This window comes from Microcebus murinus, chromosome 8 (genome assembly GCF_040939455.1).
Source record: "Microcebus murinus isolate Inina chromosome 8, M.murinus_Inina_mat1.0, whole genome shotgun sequence".
NCBI lineage: Eukaryota > Metazoa > Chordata > Mammalia > Primates > Cheirogaleidae > Microcebus > Microcebus murinus.
Genome location: NC_134111.1, coordinates 47,819,969 through 47,834,593, shown reverse-complemented (window position 1 = coordinate 47,834,593; position 14,625 = coordinate 47,819,969). Strand labels below are relative to the sequence as shown.

Sequence of the window (14,625 nt, the reverse complement as noted above, 5' to 3'; positions counted from 1 at the left end):
CCTCAGAACATGGCTAAGGTTCCCCATTCATGCAACTTCCTTCCATTCCATACTTACGAAGTAATCGGTCAATAGGAACTCAGATTTGTTTTCTGTAGATAAAGTTGCAGTCTCTTCCATCAGAGCCTGGATATCTTTCTCGACGTCAATCTTGCTGATGGCACAGTGAATCTGTGTGTGGCACTGCCATGCCAAGGAAAGCAGAATGAGGTAGTTGAAGAAAGGTTTCCTGCCAATTCTTACCACGCGTACCAGAAGTGGAGAGATCTTCATTACTCACTGTGGTCAGGGTTTGGCCAAAAAGAGAAATATGTTGGCTGTACTGGTTTAAGTTATTGCACAAGAGCTGAATTCTTTCCTTCTCCAGCTCCAGGATGTTCTGAAAGGGATGGAAAATGAGGTAAGTCGAGATGGTTGTTATGCAAAACCTAAGTCACCCGTCAACACTGGCGCACCTGGAGACAGACCTAGCAGACTGTCCTGATTTTGCCTCTTGACTGGGTCTCATCCAAGCCACAGTGAAGGGAGGTTTCCAGGAGAGGAGTGTGACTTGGTGTCTATGCTACTATCCTCCTTTAAGATGGATTGAACTCCCACATCTTCCCCAGGCTCTTTTGTCCCAAAAGGCATCTAGCAGGTGCTGTGGGTTCCCTGAAGTTCACCAAGAAGGGCGAGAAAAGGAAGCACTTGAAAAGCATCTGTGAGTTCTAGAGAAGGAGAGTGAAGCCCAGTAAAACCCAGATGCAGGTCTTGGAAATAAGACACTAAATATTTGTAGAATTCATAGTGCATACAAGGCATTCTGCCAGTCCCTGTGGAGGAGAGGATGATGAGATACAAATTCTCTGTTCAAAGAGACTATGTGACAAGAGAAGAATCCCAAAGTCTGATCAATTCATAATCCTGACCTAAAATTAGGCCTGAGAGTCAGAGTCCATGGTGTGAAGGTGGGAACCTAGTCTCCTTATTTTGTATGGGATGATGAAAGTTCTACTGTTAGGCTCATGACCTTTAGCTAGGCTGGGCTAATAAGAAAATGAGGGCAATCATTTGCCTTATTAGCTACTAAGAGCTTAGAAAAAGTTATCAGACTCTTCCCACTCGGGTTGCTGACTGGTGGCTTTTAGGGAGGACGGGGAAGTTAAGGCAGGTAGGTGTTGTAGAAGGTGAGGTAGGTAAAGGGATCCCTAAATCTTGCGGGGGCAGCACAAGGCTGCTGCGTATGTGCCCAGAGGACTGTGGGCTTTGACAGAGGTGGCAGGTATCCAAGGCAAAATTCTCCCCATTCCATATTTGCAAGGACAAGGCCTGGGCATTCATCCTTTTATTCGGAGAAGGCCAGGCTGGCTACTCTCATGCCACCATCCCACCAACTCAATTTTTGTAAGTCAATGGGGACTAAACACCTTTGTTTCTGCTGGCCACCCGTCTCCTAAGTCTTTCAACAAAATCACAGGCACCAGCTATTTGAATGTGGTCATACGCCCTTCTGTCTCCCAGAGACAAGATTAAAGACAAGAATAGCCTATCAAATGGGCTGCTTCTTCAAAGAGCAGAATGGAAACGCCTCATGACAAATATGTAAAACAAATTCTGTTCAGTTGTTTGGACCTCATATGGAAATCTTCAAAAGAAAAAGTCCTTACCCTATAAAAAAAAGATCTAGAAATAAGCTCTTCTGGTTTAGCCTATGAGCACAACACAGAGGAGAAATAAAAGCCAGGTTTTAGAACACACTGTGTCCTTGGAGGCAGCTGTTTCTTTACTTTAACAAGTGCTGAACCGCTAGCACCAATCTGAGACTAGAATAACCAGTGTCCCTTGGAGATGGTAATGTTTAACAGGTTTTAATTACATTGCAGGGAAATCATTAAAATGATCTATGTTTGCTCAGGAAAAGAGGGAGAAATAAATTCCGCTGTGCAAAGGGGAAATTCATATCTCATCTAATGAATCGCTTTCTATTATCTTGTTCTTTTTGCAGAAAATAGGCAGTAGAGAAGGAAGGTACTCTGGAGCACTCACAGTGTCCTCTTGTGCTTTCACACCAGCACGTAATAAGAAAGTGTGGTCAGAAAGTTATCAAGAAACAGCAACTTCAGAATCCATCTGGGGCCCAGGCATCATGATGATTCTCACTCTCCATTCATAGGCCGGGCGTGGTGGCTCGCCCCTGTAATCCTAGCACTCTGGGAGGCTAAGGCCAGTGGATTGCTCAGGGTCAGGAGTTCAAAACCAGCCTAAGCAAGAGTGAGACCCCTGTCTCTACTAAAAATAGAAAGAAATTAATTGGCCAACTAAAAATATATTTAAAATAATTAGCCTGGCATGGTGGTGCATGCGTGTAGTCCCAGCTACTTGGGAAGCTGAGGCAGGAAGATTGTTTGAGCCCAGGAGTTTGAGGTTGTTGTGAGCTAGGCTGATGCCACGGCAGTCTATCCTGGGCAACAGAGTGAGACTCTGTCTCAAAAAAAAAATTAGGCCGGGCGCGGTGGCTCACGCCTGTAATCCTAGCACTCTGGGAGGCTAAGGCTGGTGGATTGCTCAAGGTCAGGAGTTCAAAACCACCCTGAGCAAGAGCGAGACCCTGTCTCTACTATAAATAGAAACAAATTAATTGGCCAACTAATATATATAGAAAAAATTAGCCGGGCATGGTGGCGCATGCCTGTAGTCCCAGCTACTCGGGAGGCTGAGGCAGTAGGATTGCTTGAGCCCAGGAGTTTGAGGTTTCTGTGAGCTAGGCTGACGCCATGGCACTCACTCTAGCCTGGGCAACAAAGCGAGACTCTGTCTCAAAAAAAAAAAAAAAAATTAAAAAACTGGTAAAAGAAATATGCTCTTTCTACAGCAGGGACTCTGAAACTTTACAATGCCCAGAAATCACCTGAACCCCTTCTTATTAATATAATCATTCAGAGGTTCTGATACATGGGGTCTAGGGAGGTGCTCGGGAATCTGAATTTTAACAAGCATCCCAGGTGCTTTGAGATATCGTCCTAGGGCCATAGAGGTTCACAAGAAAACACATTTTTAAAATTATTTATAATTCTTGCATCCAGAGATGACTGCTGTTAACATTTTGATGTATTTCAGTCTAAGTGTATGTATGATTTTATCTTCTAGTTATTATCAAATTATTCAAATTTGCTATCCTGGATTTTTCACTTAACCTTAAACATGAACAGCTCCCATGCCGTAAGTCTCTGAGAATACCATTTTAATCTTTTCAAAGCAGTCCATTGTGTAGGTGTGTATTGATTCATATTCACTTAGTCAGTCAACCCTTTAATGTCGGTCATTTGGGTTGTTTCCTTCCTTATAAAGTATTTTGAACAGAAATCTGTGTCTTGTTTTTCAGCTACTTCCTCAAGATCAACTTGTGGAAAGGAAATTACCTTTTTCAACAGGGGTCCTAGGAGAGAATTCAACCCTGATGTCCTAAGGCATCCATTGCATGTAATGAGTCATACTTTGTCTGCCTCTAGAGTGGTTCTAGCCAAGTACCATCCTTGGGAAAACTGAGAAAACAGTCACTCAAATTGTTTTCTGTGCTCTGTGGTTTAGATTAGGAACACTTCTTGAGAAGGGAACACTTTTAAGGCTCTTGACACATATTGCAAATGGCTCTCTAAAATAATTCCTTGAGTAAGTACCATCAGTACCAAGCATTTGATTCTTTGTAATTCTTGGTAGTGTGGCTATTATTTAAAAAATATATAGTATAGTATATAGTATATAATATTTCTATCATCTGAATTGTTTCTTCTTAGAAGGTAGAATGTGGCAAGAACATAGTATGATTATGAAGTAATACTAATTTTGACATGTGGTTTGTGGAATTGGTTTCATTACCTAATGAGACTCTACTATTTCTTACACTACTACACTGCCTGGATCATAGTTCAATCAGCATTCTCTGAAAGAATTATAAATCCAACCTGTAGAATAAGACACTTCATAGGACCCCATAATAAATTCTTATATTCAATTCTTACAAAAGAATACGAGGGAATTGGTGGAGGGTGGGGGGGTGGGGAGGGGGGGATGAAACTGAGAAATGCTAATTGTCTCATTTTTGTCTCTTATGCTTTTAGTAAAATTCCCCTTTGAGTCAATTCAGCCTGCCTTTGTTATATGTCTTCATGAATCTAACATTTTGCTGTTGCGTTTGAACATACACAATGCATAGAGTAACCTGTGAGTCAGTGAGATGTTGGTGTAGACGCATCAGGGTGAAGCAAGGGTGACTTGAGAGAAGTTGTCTTGACCTGGGTATATGCGCTTGGGCCGGCACTCCAGAGGCAGAAGAGAGTTGAGAGGAAGGTGGGTAAGAGGAGCTATGCAACTGAAAGGGGAAGGAGTGGAACACTGGTGGCCTCCAGCATAGTGGCAGTAAAAGTCTTGGATACGATAGGGGTGAGAGGAAATACTCCTCCCCAAGGAGACCGTGACTTTGAATAGATAATTCCATCTGACTTGGATTCTAATAACTCAAAAACAAAAAGCAAACAACCTAGGTCTTACATATTTTAAAGATGAAGTTGAAAGGTCTTTTGAAATGTAAATGAATGCATATCTTGTTGCCATCAGGAAGACTTTGTAAGGAAAGAAGACAATTTTTGGGTGTTTCAGTATAAAAATTGGGCCTGCTGAAAAGGGTGGGAGGAGTTGGAGGGGGAAGGGGTAGAAGGACCTTAACAGGAGAAAAGGAAACTGAGATCAGGGCAGGAGAGACCAAATAAGAGCCTCTGGTAGTGAGGGTAACACTGCGATACCTAACACTATTGCAGGCCAGCTGCTTGCCAGCTATACCAGGTAGGACCCGTCATCTCCCATCACTGTCACATAGGTGAGGAGGATGGGGACGATGAGATGAAATCTTTTATCATAGCCCTTGAAGGGTGCCTGGAAGATGGAGTGAGAGCAGACATGTCTTTACCATCTCCTAATAGGGAAGCCAGCCTTGGTAGGAAGGCGACAGCTTCATGGGAAGTCCTGGGAGGTGAGGCAAGATCAGAGCCCAGGTGGGAGAGCCAGACTTCAAATGAACAAAGCTGACATTCAAATCCCTGGCCTTTTCTCTTCCCCTTCATCGAAAACCTATCCAGTGTAAGGAAGGGGAGTGCCAGGAGCCGATGTTTGAAGGTGTAAATTAAAGAAGAGTCTCTTCTCATTTCTTCCTCTCTTCGACCTGAGTTTTGATCTCTTCTTCTAGTTCCTCTTTCTTCTCTAACTCTGCATCTACCCTACCTGGAAAGTGGTTGAACTACGAGAGATTTAAACACAGCCCTTCAGTGTCTGTTGGTGATAGAGTCTTCCCTCTCCTAGCTCTTCATGGGGCAGGAGCACTGTGCAGGGGCCCAGGCTGAATCCTGAAACCACCGAAGGCAAGTTACTTCGTCTCTCCAGCCTCAATTTCCACAACTATAAATTAGGAATAAAATGATTACCTTCCCCATAATGTGACGAAGACAAGATATAATGCACATCAAGGTACTTGGCACGGTGCCTAAAAGAGAGAGCACTGAGCACTTGTTACATGTTGGCCATTTGATCACTTCTTTTTCCAATTGTACCTGCTTTAAAGATTTATTTTAAACTTAGGTGGAGAAAAATAAAACAAAAATATTCATGTTCTTACCATCCAGAATTGATAATTATTTAATTTGCTTATATTTATGTTGACTTAAAAAATAGAGAGCTAAACTATTCCTATGTAGTTGAGGTAACTTCTGGGCCTGGGGCTATTGAATCCTTTCACCAGGGGTCCTGCACAAGCTGTGTGGCCATATGTGGCAGCTCTGTCGTATTTCCACAATGAGATCCATTTTCTCCACTCAATATAGGTCCAGTCTATATGTAAATGTTTGCAAATATAGTATAGTTTGGGTGTGAGTTAAAAAACATTTTAATTTACATAGCTGTATAAATAGTATATTTCTTTTCTTCAACATCATATTTTTAAGGTTAATTTATGTTTAAATATAGATTTAATTGATTTCTTGTTTCTGGATATTAGTCCACTTTCCAAATTAGAGCACATTTTAAGAGAAATTCTTTTCCTGATGGGTATGAAGATTGTGTACAATTTTTCTCACCATTCAATTATAAGCAATTCTGCAATAAACATTCTTATGCATCACTCTTGGAGTACGGGCATAAATTTTTCTTTAAAATATATGCCTAAAGGGAACTGCTGTATTGTGGGTACATGTACATTTCAATTTTATTAGATACCATTAAATTATTTCAGGGGTACATCCTTGCCAATACTTGATATTGTCATTTTCTAATTTTTGCCAAATGATTGAGCACTTTTTTGTACGTTTATTGGTGATTTTGATTTCCCCTTTTGTGATTTGCTCGTTTACATCTTTTGCCTCATTTTTATCAGACGATTTGCCACAATTCCTTTTTTACGTGTCTGTTTTTGCTACTAAGGCGTGCGTTATCTCAAGTGTTGCGGTGGTACTCCATTCATTGCTGTGTGTCCGCAGTGCCCACCACAGGGCCTGCCATCTGTAAGTCACCACTGTAGGCATCAGCTCTCATGCCTAAAACTCACTTCTGAGTACCTAATACCTAAGGCCTTAATTTACACTTTACTTTGATAGCACTTTTTGAAGTTAGCTCAGTGCTATTGTGTCCACTGAGAATTAGGAGCAGAAACTCTGGCCAAAGATACTCAGTAAATTTTCACTGGTAATTGTATCCATGGAGAAATTGAAACAAGGGGAAGAAGTGTGATTTGTCTAGAGTCATAATATGAGTGAGGGTAACTGCAGATCTGACCTCCATTTCAAGATCTCACAAAGCTCAGTAGAAGAAGAAAAACCGTGAATGCATAACTTGCCTGATAGCAATTTTCCAGTGTGTTTTCCCACTTCAGTCTGGTAGAATAGCCCGCCATGTTTTTTTGGTAGTAATTTTCATCTTCCTTTTCCAACTTCTCAGTTGATTTTTTCAGTTTATTCAGGAGCTAAAGCAAAACATCAGTGTCACATATTCATTAACACACTTATGAAAGCCCTTTGTATTCCACGGAGGGAATTATATGTGGTCCAATGACAGGTTTCTTACCTCTTGCCCAGAGTCGCAAAACAGTAACTACAGTTGACAAACCCAAAGATCTTGTTCAGAAAAAAGAAATGGCAGAGCCAGAGGAAACCTGAGGGCCTTTCAGGATGATCCCCACAATTTTACACATTAGGAGACGGAGGCCCTTGAAGATGAAGTGATTTGTCTACATCCATCCAATCAGGGAGAACATGAAACAACAGCACACTGGAGGATTGACAGGGTAGGTAGAGGAGCTCAAGGCTGCAATCAACCAATGCCTCCTACAGTCTTATATGGCAAATCCTTCAGGCTCCTGCATTTCTTACCAGGACAGGTAGAGACTTGTGGAATCATGTAACTTTCAGAACTAATTTTTACAATGGGCCTGGCTACTGTCCTGTCTGACAATCTTACTTTACTTTCACCATATAAAGCGAGCAGCAGAGCTTTGGAATCAGACTTCCAGGATGAGAGTCCTGGTTCTGGTTGCAGACAAGTTAGCCTTTGTGAGCCACTGTTTTCTCCTCTCCATGATGGGGATAATGATAGCTCCTAGTTCACTGGGTTGCTATGAGGATCCAAGTAGGTGATGCATGTAAGGCACATGGCACACTGCGCAACACCTGGTGCCACCTCAGAGACTAGCAAGTATAATTATTACTAGCAAAAGGCCAGATACATGGCCAGTGTTCCATGCAAGTTACAGGCAGTTTGATAGATGCTTTCCTCTCACCCCGCTCCCCCATGATCTGCTCCTGCACAAACAGCCTCCTCTTGTCAATCACCAAAATTTGCCATTCTGATTATTAAATCTTCTGGAAAATCAAAGTACAGTAATACAAAACTTCCTGGGCCAGGGTAGCTAAAATTGATTCTCAAAATGCCCAGACAAGTAATTTCACGTCTCTGAGGAATAAGGAACTTGGATTATGTGAATGATTCTCAAACTTTAGCATGTCTAGAAAGGACCCGAAGTGCTTGTAAAATTGCAAATTTCAGGGTTCTACAGGTTCTTAAGCAATATTGATTCAATAGCTTTGCAGTGGGATTGGAATCTGAATGTTACTACCTTTTCAAATGATCAAATGCAAATAGTCTTCAAACCACTCTTTAAGGAGCATTAAGAACCACCCTGACTTAAGCAGGTTAGGAGTTTCAAGGGCAGAGACATAGGTTTTTAAGATTGACCTTCTTTATATTTCAGGACATTTTGACTAATGTTACAATAATGAAGAACATTCATTTAAAGTTCTGCGTGTTAACACCACTCACTTTATTATTCCAGTTGATACGCTAGCTAGTCACTGTCCCTTGGCTCTGATGTGTGACCTACATAGGGCGTTCTGATTTTGTATATCAAGTGTAATGAACCACATCCATCTGTAGAAACATGAGCTTGTGAATTTTAACTGGATAATAATACATCGAACGGACTCAGAGGGTGCCATGGTTATACTTTGCTAAATGATTGTCGTTAGATTCTTACTGAGAATGCTAAGACTCCCAGGAATAACAACTGAGTCACCATTGAGATCAACATCCATATTTACCAGCCTACACTACAGAGCTGTTGACTAGAATTTTCAGCTCAGCAAATTTACAACAAATAGTCCCAAATAGCCAAATAGATATAAAAGCAGAATGTAGACTATTATATATATATATTTTTCCAGATCTCCCTTTAAGAAAGACAGACTCATATATTTTTATTTAAGGAACATCTTAGAAACCTTTACTAAAATTTGTCAAAGCTTGAATTCTTTTTCTTTCCCTGTTTCTTTCTTTTGGAACAAACATCTCATTTATTCACCAGACAGTGAGTGCCTTCCATGTGTCATACGCAAAGCTTTGGGGATAGAAGAGGGAACAAGATTGGCTCCCTCTAGTCAGGGGCCCGCACAGGCCATCACCATCCCGTGTGCTAGATCCCAGGGTGATAGGAATACTTAGGTATCACTGGGGCACCAAGAGAAGCACCTAAACCAGCCCTGGAATTAAAATAACATTAAGCTGTGATGTGGCACCTTGTAGGTACTCAAAAAAAAAAAAAATGATCCCCATGTGAATAAACCTAATGTGAAAGTAGGAATTGGTAAAGCAAAATAGTATGGTGTGATACAGAAAAAGTTTTTTAGATGAGGTTGGAACATACAGTTCAACAGGGAGAGTAGTGAGAGGTGCTGTTGAAGAGATAGTCAAGGGTCAGGTCAGAAAAGGTCTTAAGAGCCACGTAAAGGAGTTTGTAATTCATTCTGAGGTCACTGGGAAGCCTTTGAAGGCTTTTAAAAGGAGAATGATATGCTCAGATTCAATCTTCAGAAAAGTTAGCTTGGCTTATACATGGGGAATAGATAAGAACAGGCTACACAGAAAGCAAAAAGACCAATTTGTTAGTTGCAATAAACCAGGCAAAAGGAGATGGTGGCCTGAGAGCCAGTATCTGTAGTGGAAATAGACATAAGCAAACAAATTCCAGAAGTATTTGGTTTAATAATTAGAATTGGGAGGATATAGTGGGTGGTTATATTCAAATATATAGAGAATCTAGAAATAAAGATTATCTTTGGTAGAGAGAAGTGATGGATTTGATTTTAGTTATTGAGTTTGAGGTGCCAGGAAGCAGTTTAGAGAATGATTGGGGCTGGAAATTATAAATTTGGGTATTGCCAGCATAGATACGGTAGTTGAAGCCTTGAGAATATATATTTGGTGCCTGAAATTGAGAGTACTATGTTGGACATTGGAGATATAATGGCAAATAAAACAAAGCCAGGCCCAGGAGAGAAACATTCAGAAACTGCAATATATGAAGGTCAGGCAAAAAAAAAAGAAATCCATAAAAAAATCTAAGATAAAATTTATAGAAAAGTAGGAGGAAAACCAAAAGCATGAGGTGTTACTAAAGTTAAAATAAGAGAATGTTTTTAGAAAGGGGAAATAAACAATGCTTAATACTTTCAAGAAGTTTAATAAGGGAAGAACTGAAAAGTACCTCTTGGCTTTAGCAACATTATTTTTGATGGCAAGAATGCTCTTAGTTGAATGGGGAAAGCTTGATTGGGGTGATTTCAAAAGAGAACAGGAAATGAGAAAGTGGAGACAGAGCACATACGGCCCTTTCTAAATCTTACTGTAAGGGAGGTAAAAGTCTGAAAAAAGGCAACGAAATGTTTTACGAGTTGTCTCTTTAAAACCCCTATCTTTTTTGGGAATTAAAACCTGCATTTCTTCCCCAGGCCAGTAATCCAAGAGGCAGAAAAATGTTCTTTGCTATTTGTTTTCTAGTATCTTAAACTACAGGAGATGGTTCAACAGAGTTGTCCAAGGGGCACAAGAGCATCATCACTGGAGATGAGGTCCACGGAAACTATCAAGTATAGTTAAACCACAATAGCCTGAAGCCAAGACATGTGACACCTGTCACATAGACTAGAGCCCAACCACCGAAAACCCCCCCTTTAAAAAGCCCAGCTTTTCTGTTATGGCAAGCGGTACAGCTAGTGTTAGAGCTCTTGCGGAACAGCCAGGGTAACAGCTCTTGAACGAGGAAAGAACCCAGCCAAACATGGAGAGTCGGAGAACAGTCTTTATTCCTTCAGCAGGCTCAGCCAACTTCTGACTTCTGACCCCCCTTCCTTGTTCTCCTCCAGTTTTTATACCCTTGGTAGGACTCAAAAAGCATCCAATCAGCAACAAGCTTTAACATCCAATCAGCAACAGTGGGATTCAAAAAGTATCCAATCAAGATGGTGCAGCCAGCACAGCCAGAGGAAGAGAGCAGGCGGGGGAGCGCTGAGTGCAGGCGGACTAGAGGCCCGGGCCCAGCAGCGTGCACGAGCCCCCCCACCCCTGCACCTGCCTGTGGGGATACTGAGAGTTGGGGAGGCAGCGAGCAGCCGCATCCCAGCCCGCAACCCAGCGCTGGACAGTTTTTCTCTGTCATTTCTAGTTAAAGGCAAGATGGTGGTGTTTTGAGACTGTAGTTCCCTGCCCTCCTCATTTGCCAGCAAATTAATAAACTTCTCTTTCCTTTTCCTCAAACCCTTTGTCCTCATTCTTCATTCTCACTAATTCAGGCTTGGGGACAAATATTGAACTTTTGGTAACATTATTGTAAAAAGAAAGAGACATGATCATATCTGGAGAGAACAGGAGACATCATAGAAAACTGTCTCCCTGACTCTCCCTACTCTCCCAAGATTGGGGGTGCAATGGAATGAATGTTTATGTCCCCTCAAATTTCATATACTGAAATCCTAACTCCAATGTGAGGTATTAGGACGTGGGGACTTTGGGAGGTGATTAGGTCATGAAGGTGGAGTGCTCCTGAATAGGATTAATGCCCTCATAAAAGAGACCCCAGAGAGCTGTCTTGCCCTCTTTCCACCATGTGCAGATATAATGAGAGGTTATAACAGTCTGTAGCCTGAAAGAGGGGCCTCACCAGATGGGCACCCCCATGTCAGACTTCCAGGCTCCAGAACTGTGACAACGAATGTCTGTTGTTGAAGCCACCTGATTATAACAGCCAGGACTGACTGAGACAGGGGGAGCTAAGAAGGCTGATGGGAAGGAACGAGTAGAGAGGGGCTGTCCAAGAGACAGGACAGAATAGGGGAATGAGGACAGGGCCTCTGGGAGGCAGGCTGGGATGGGGTCGGACCACAGGATGAAGACTTGGCCTCTTCACTGCAGAGATGTCGGTGCCATTACTTTAGTCAGCAGGTGGCTGTCCCGACTTCTGTTTACTCTGAGGTAGGAAGCAAGATAGGCTGCCGAAGTGGGTGGATGGAGATGGGAAGAGAACAGAGATTTACATCAGCTTCTGCAGAGGACTAGGACTGCTGAGCAGGAAACCAGGAGCAGCACAGGACAGCGGCTGAGGTCAAAGATTGTAGGCGCTTCTACGTGAGATGAGAAAATGAATGGTGCCCTAGGTATTCAGCCTTAGGGCCCCCTGTGCTCCCCAGCCCCCTAAAAGCTTCCAGATGAAGCAGTGAAGATGGCAGAGGTCTGTGATGGAACGGCAGCCGAGGCTACGGTTATAAGACCAGCTGGAGGAGGGCAGCAGCACCTCCCAGGGAAGCTGCTGCTGAGGGTAGGAAGAGGAAATTCACCACTTAGCTGCCATGCTTTTTCCTTTGTTAATGATTGACATCAATAAAGAATAGCTTCTAATGAGGGCCCTGGATGCCTCCAGCAGGACCTAGTGCTTGGTGTTTTAACATACTGGGGGGTGGCCTCATTGGAAGCTGCCTCATTATTCAGTACCGGTTATGTTCACTTCCAACTGTGAAGACTGACATGCAAAGAAATAAGAATCTTGTAAAATCTTGCTAATGATGAATGTAAGTTATTCAACTGATAGTTTCTTCAGATGAAGTGAGAGCTACTTGCAATGACAAATTTCTTTTGCTTTTAAGAACATTTGGCATTGCAGTGGTACAGGGCTGCATTTTCTTAGGGGGACTCTAAGATAGTGACTATTTCAAAGTTTTCCAATCTGGGACACATACCACAAGAGGTGTACAAGATAATTTATTGGGGTGTGAACAAAAAACATGTGATTTTCTTTCTTTCTTTCTTTCTTTCTTTCTTTCTTTCTTTCTTTCTTTCTTTCTTTCTTTCTTTCTTTCTTTCTTTCTTTCTTTTCTTTTCTTTTCTTTCAGCCAGGATCTTGCCCTATTGTCTGGGCTAGATTGCATTGGTGTCATCATATATTACTGCAACCTCAGACTCTTGGGCTCAAGCGATCCTCCTGCCTCAGGCTTCCAAGTAGCTGGCATTACAGGTGCACACCACCGTGCCTGGCTAAATTTCTTATTTTTTTGTAAAGATAAGATCTCACTGTGTTGCCCAAGCTGGTCTCAAACTCAAGCAATTTTCCTGCCTCAGCCTCCCAAAGTGTTAGGATTACAGGTGTGAGCCACTGCACCTGGCCAGAAAATACTTGACTTTATTCCTCTACCCCAATGTTATTTCTCTTGCTTTTTGCTAAAAACACAGTTATCAAGCTTACTCTTCTTTAATCTATGAGTCACACTGCTGCTCACACGTGGACAGTAGTGGATTCTGAAGTGGCCTGGGGGGAAGGTGGGGATTCTGCAACCTGAGGAACTGTCCTGGCCCTCACCAGTGTCTTCACCTCCAGCTTCCGGGAACATGTGGCCATTGTCATGTGCCCGGAACATGTGGCTCTACAGACTTATTACCTGGCTCCACGTAGGTTAATATACACAAAATGTACAAATATCTTAAACATACTTCTGTAGATTGGTGTTACTACGAAACAGATAAACACAAGGAAGCCACAGAAAGGTCAGAGCTGATGCTCTCTCCTGCTTCTGCTTGTGAGCACGTCATCACCCACACGAAAAGGCAAAAACTGAAATGAGCTAGTGCGATCCGACAAGAAATTGATGAAAACATTTAAAATCATCAAGAGGATTATTAAAAAATGTATTTATATTTACTATGGTCAAGGCTTGCTCCAAGTGTGTATTTTGCCTGGAAACAATAATGATCATACAAAGACATCACAGTTAGCTAATCATTTAAAATACTATTTCATCTTTATCTCATTCTGCAAACATCTCTACTTTTTATGCTTTATAATGTTTGTAACATATTAGTATAACATATAAGTATTATATATAATACACCACATATATGAAATATATATATTTTTTAACTTAAAGTGTGAGGTGAGAATTTTATTTTTTTATTAAGAGGATTCCCTTTTTAAAAAATTGGACATCATTGGTCTCATTTGTCATAGGTCGATAATATTTTAAAAATATATATGTGGGCTGGGTGTGATGGCGTGCCCCTGTAGTCCTGCTACTTGGGAGGCTGAGGAGGGAGGATCCTTTGAACCCAGGAGTTTGAGACTAGCCTGGGCAATGTACCAAGACCCTGTCTCTGGAAAAAAAAAAAATTCAAAATAAAGAAGTTCAAAACATATGTACGTGTGGACCAGGAACGATTTAGAATCCCTTCTTTTGCTCTGCCACGCTCTCTGCTGAGACCGCACACAGAGGGAGGAATCAGCTAGCTCTCTGTCACAGCAAAGAGCAGCAAGCCACCGCCTCTAAGCTGCACACACCCAGCCAGCCGTGACAGCTTACCTTCCGCTTCTCTTTCTCGTTCAGGGATTGCTTGGAGCTTTCTACAAGCTGGAAAAGTGCTTCGTGCTTCTTGGTACTCACCATTAGTTTTTTCTTAGCCTAGAGTCAAAAACATACAAACAAGAAAAAAAAAAAAAAAAGAGCAGAAACATATCAAGAGAAAACCCCTTGTGCTTTGAAACAGGGCATGCTCATGTGCTAGCTTTAATAGTTGTGTACTTTTAGTTCTTCATTCTCACCTCAAAATCTACCTAAAACATCACAGCAGCCAATCTATTGTCCTGAGAACCCTTGTATATTTTTTCATTGTATTGGGTAAACTCAAGAGAATTTACACGTTATGCTAAATCACTGAAGGCCTGCAATCCTCCAAAACAATGTTCTAGTGAGCGTGATGGCTTTACCACAAAAAATACCGCAACAAACAAAGAAGATG

At 41.8% G+C, this 14,625-nt stretch overlaps 1 protein-coding gene across 6 annotated transcripts in view; it reads right to left on the bottom strand.

Annotated features, from left to right (window-relative positions):
• The window catches only part of NOSTRIN (nitric oxide synthase trafficking), a 58,032-nt gene that overhangs the window by 12,760 nt on the left and 30,647 nt on the right, over window positions 1–14,625 (bottom strand). For all 6 annotated transcript variants that reach the window (XM_012781871.3, XM_012781869.3, XM_012781870.2 and 3 more), the window contains 4 exons: window positions 14,190–14,288; window positions 6,857–6,982; window positions 281–379; window positions 58–183 (listed from right to left, as the gene is read on the bottom strand). In XM_012781871.3, the coding sequence (XP_012637325.2) occupies window positions 58–183; window positions 281–379; window positions 6,857–6,982; window positions 14,190–14,288 (450 nt within the window). The remainder of the gene's footprint in view (window positions 1–57; window positions 184–280; window positions 380–6,856; window positions 6,983–14,189; window positions 14,289–14,625) is intronic.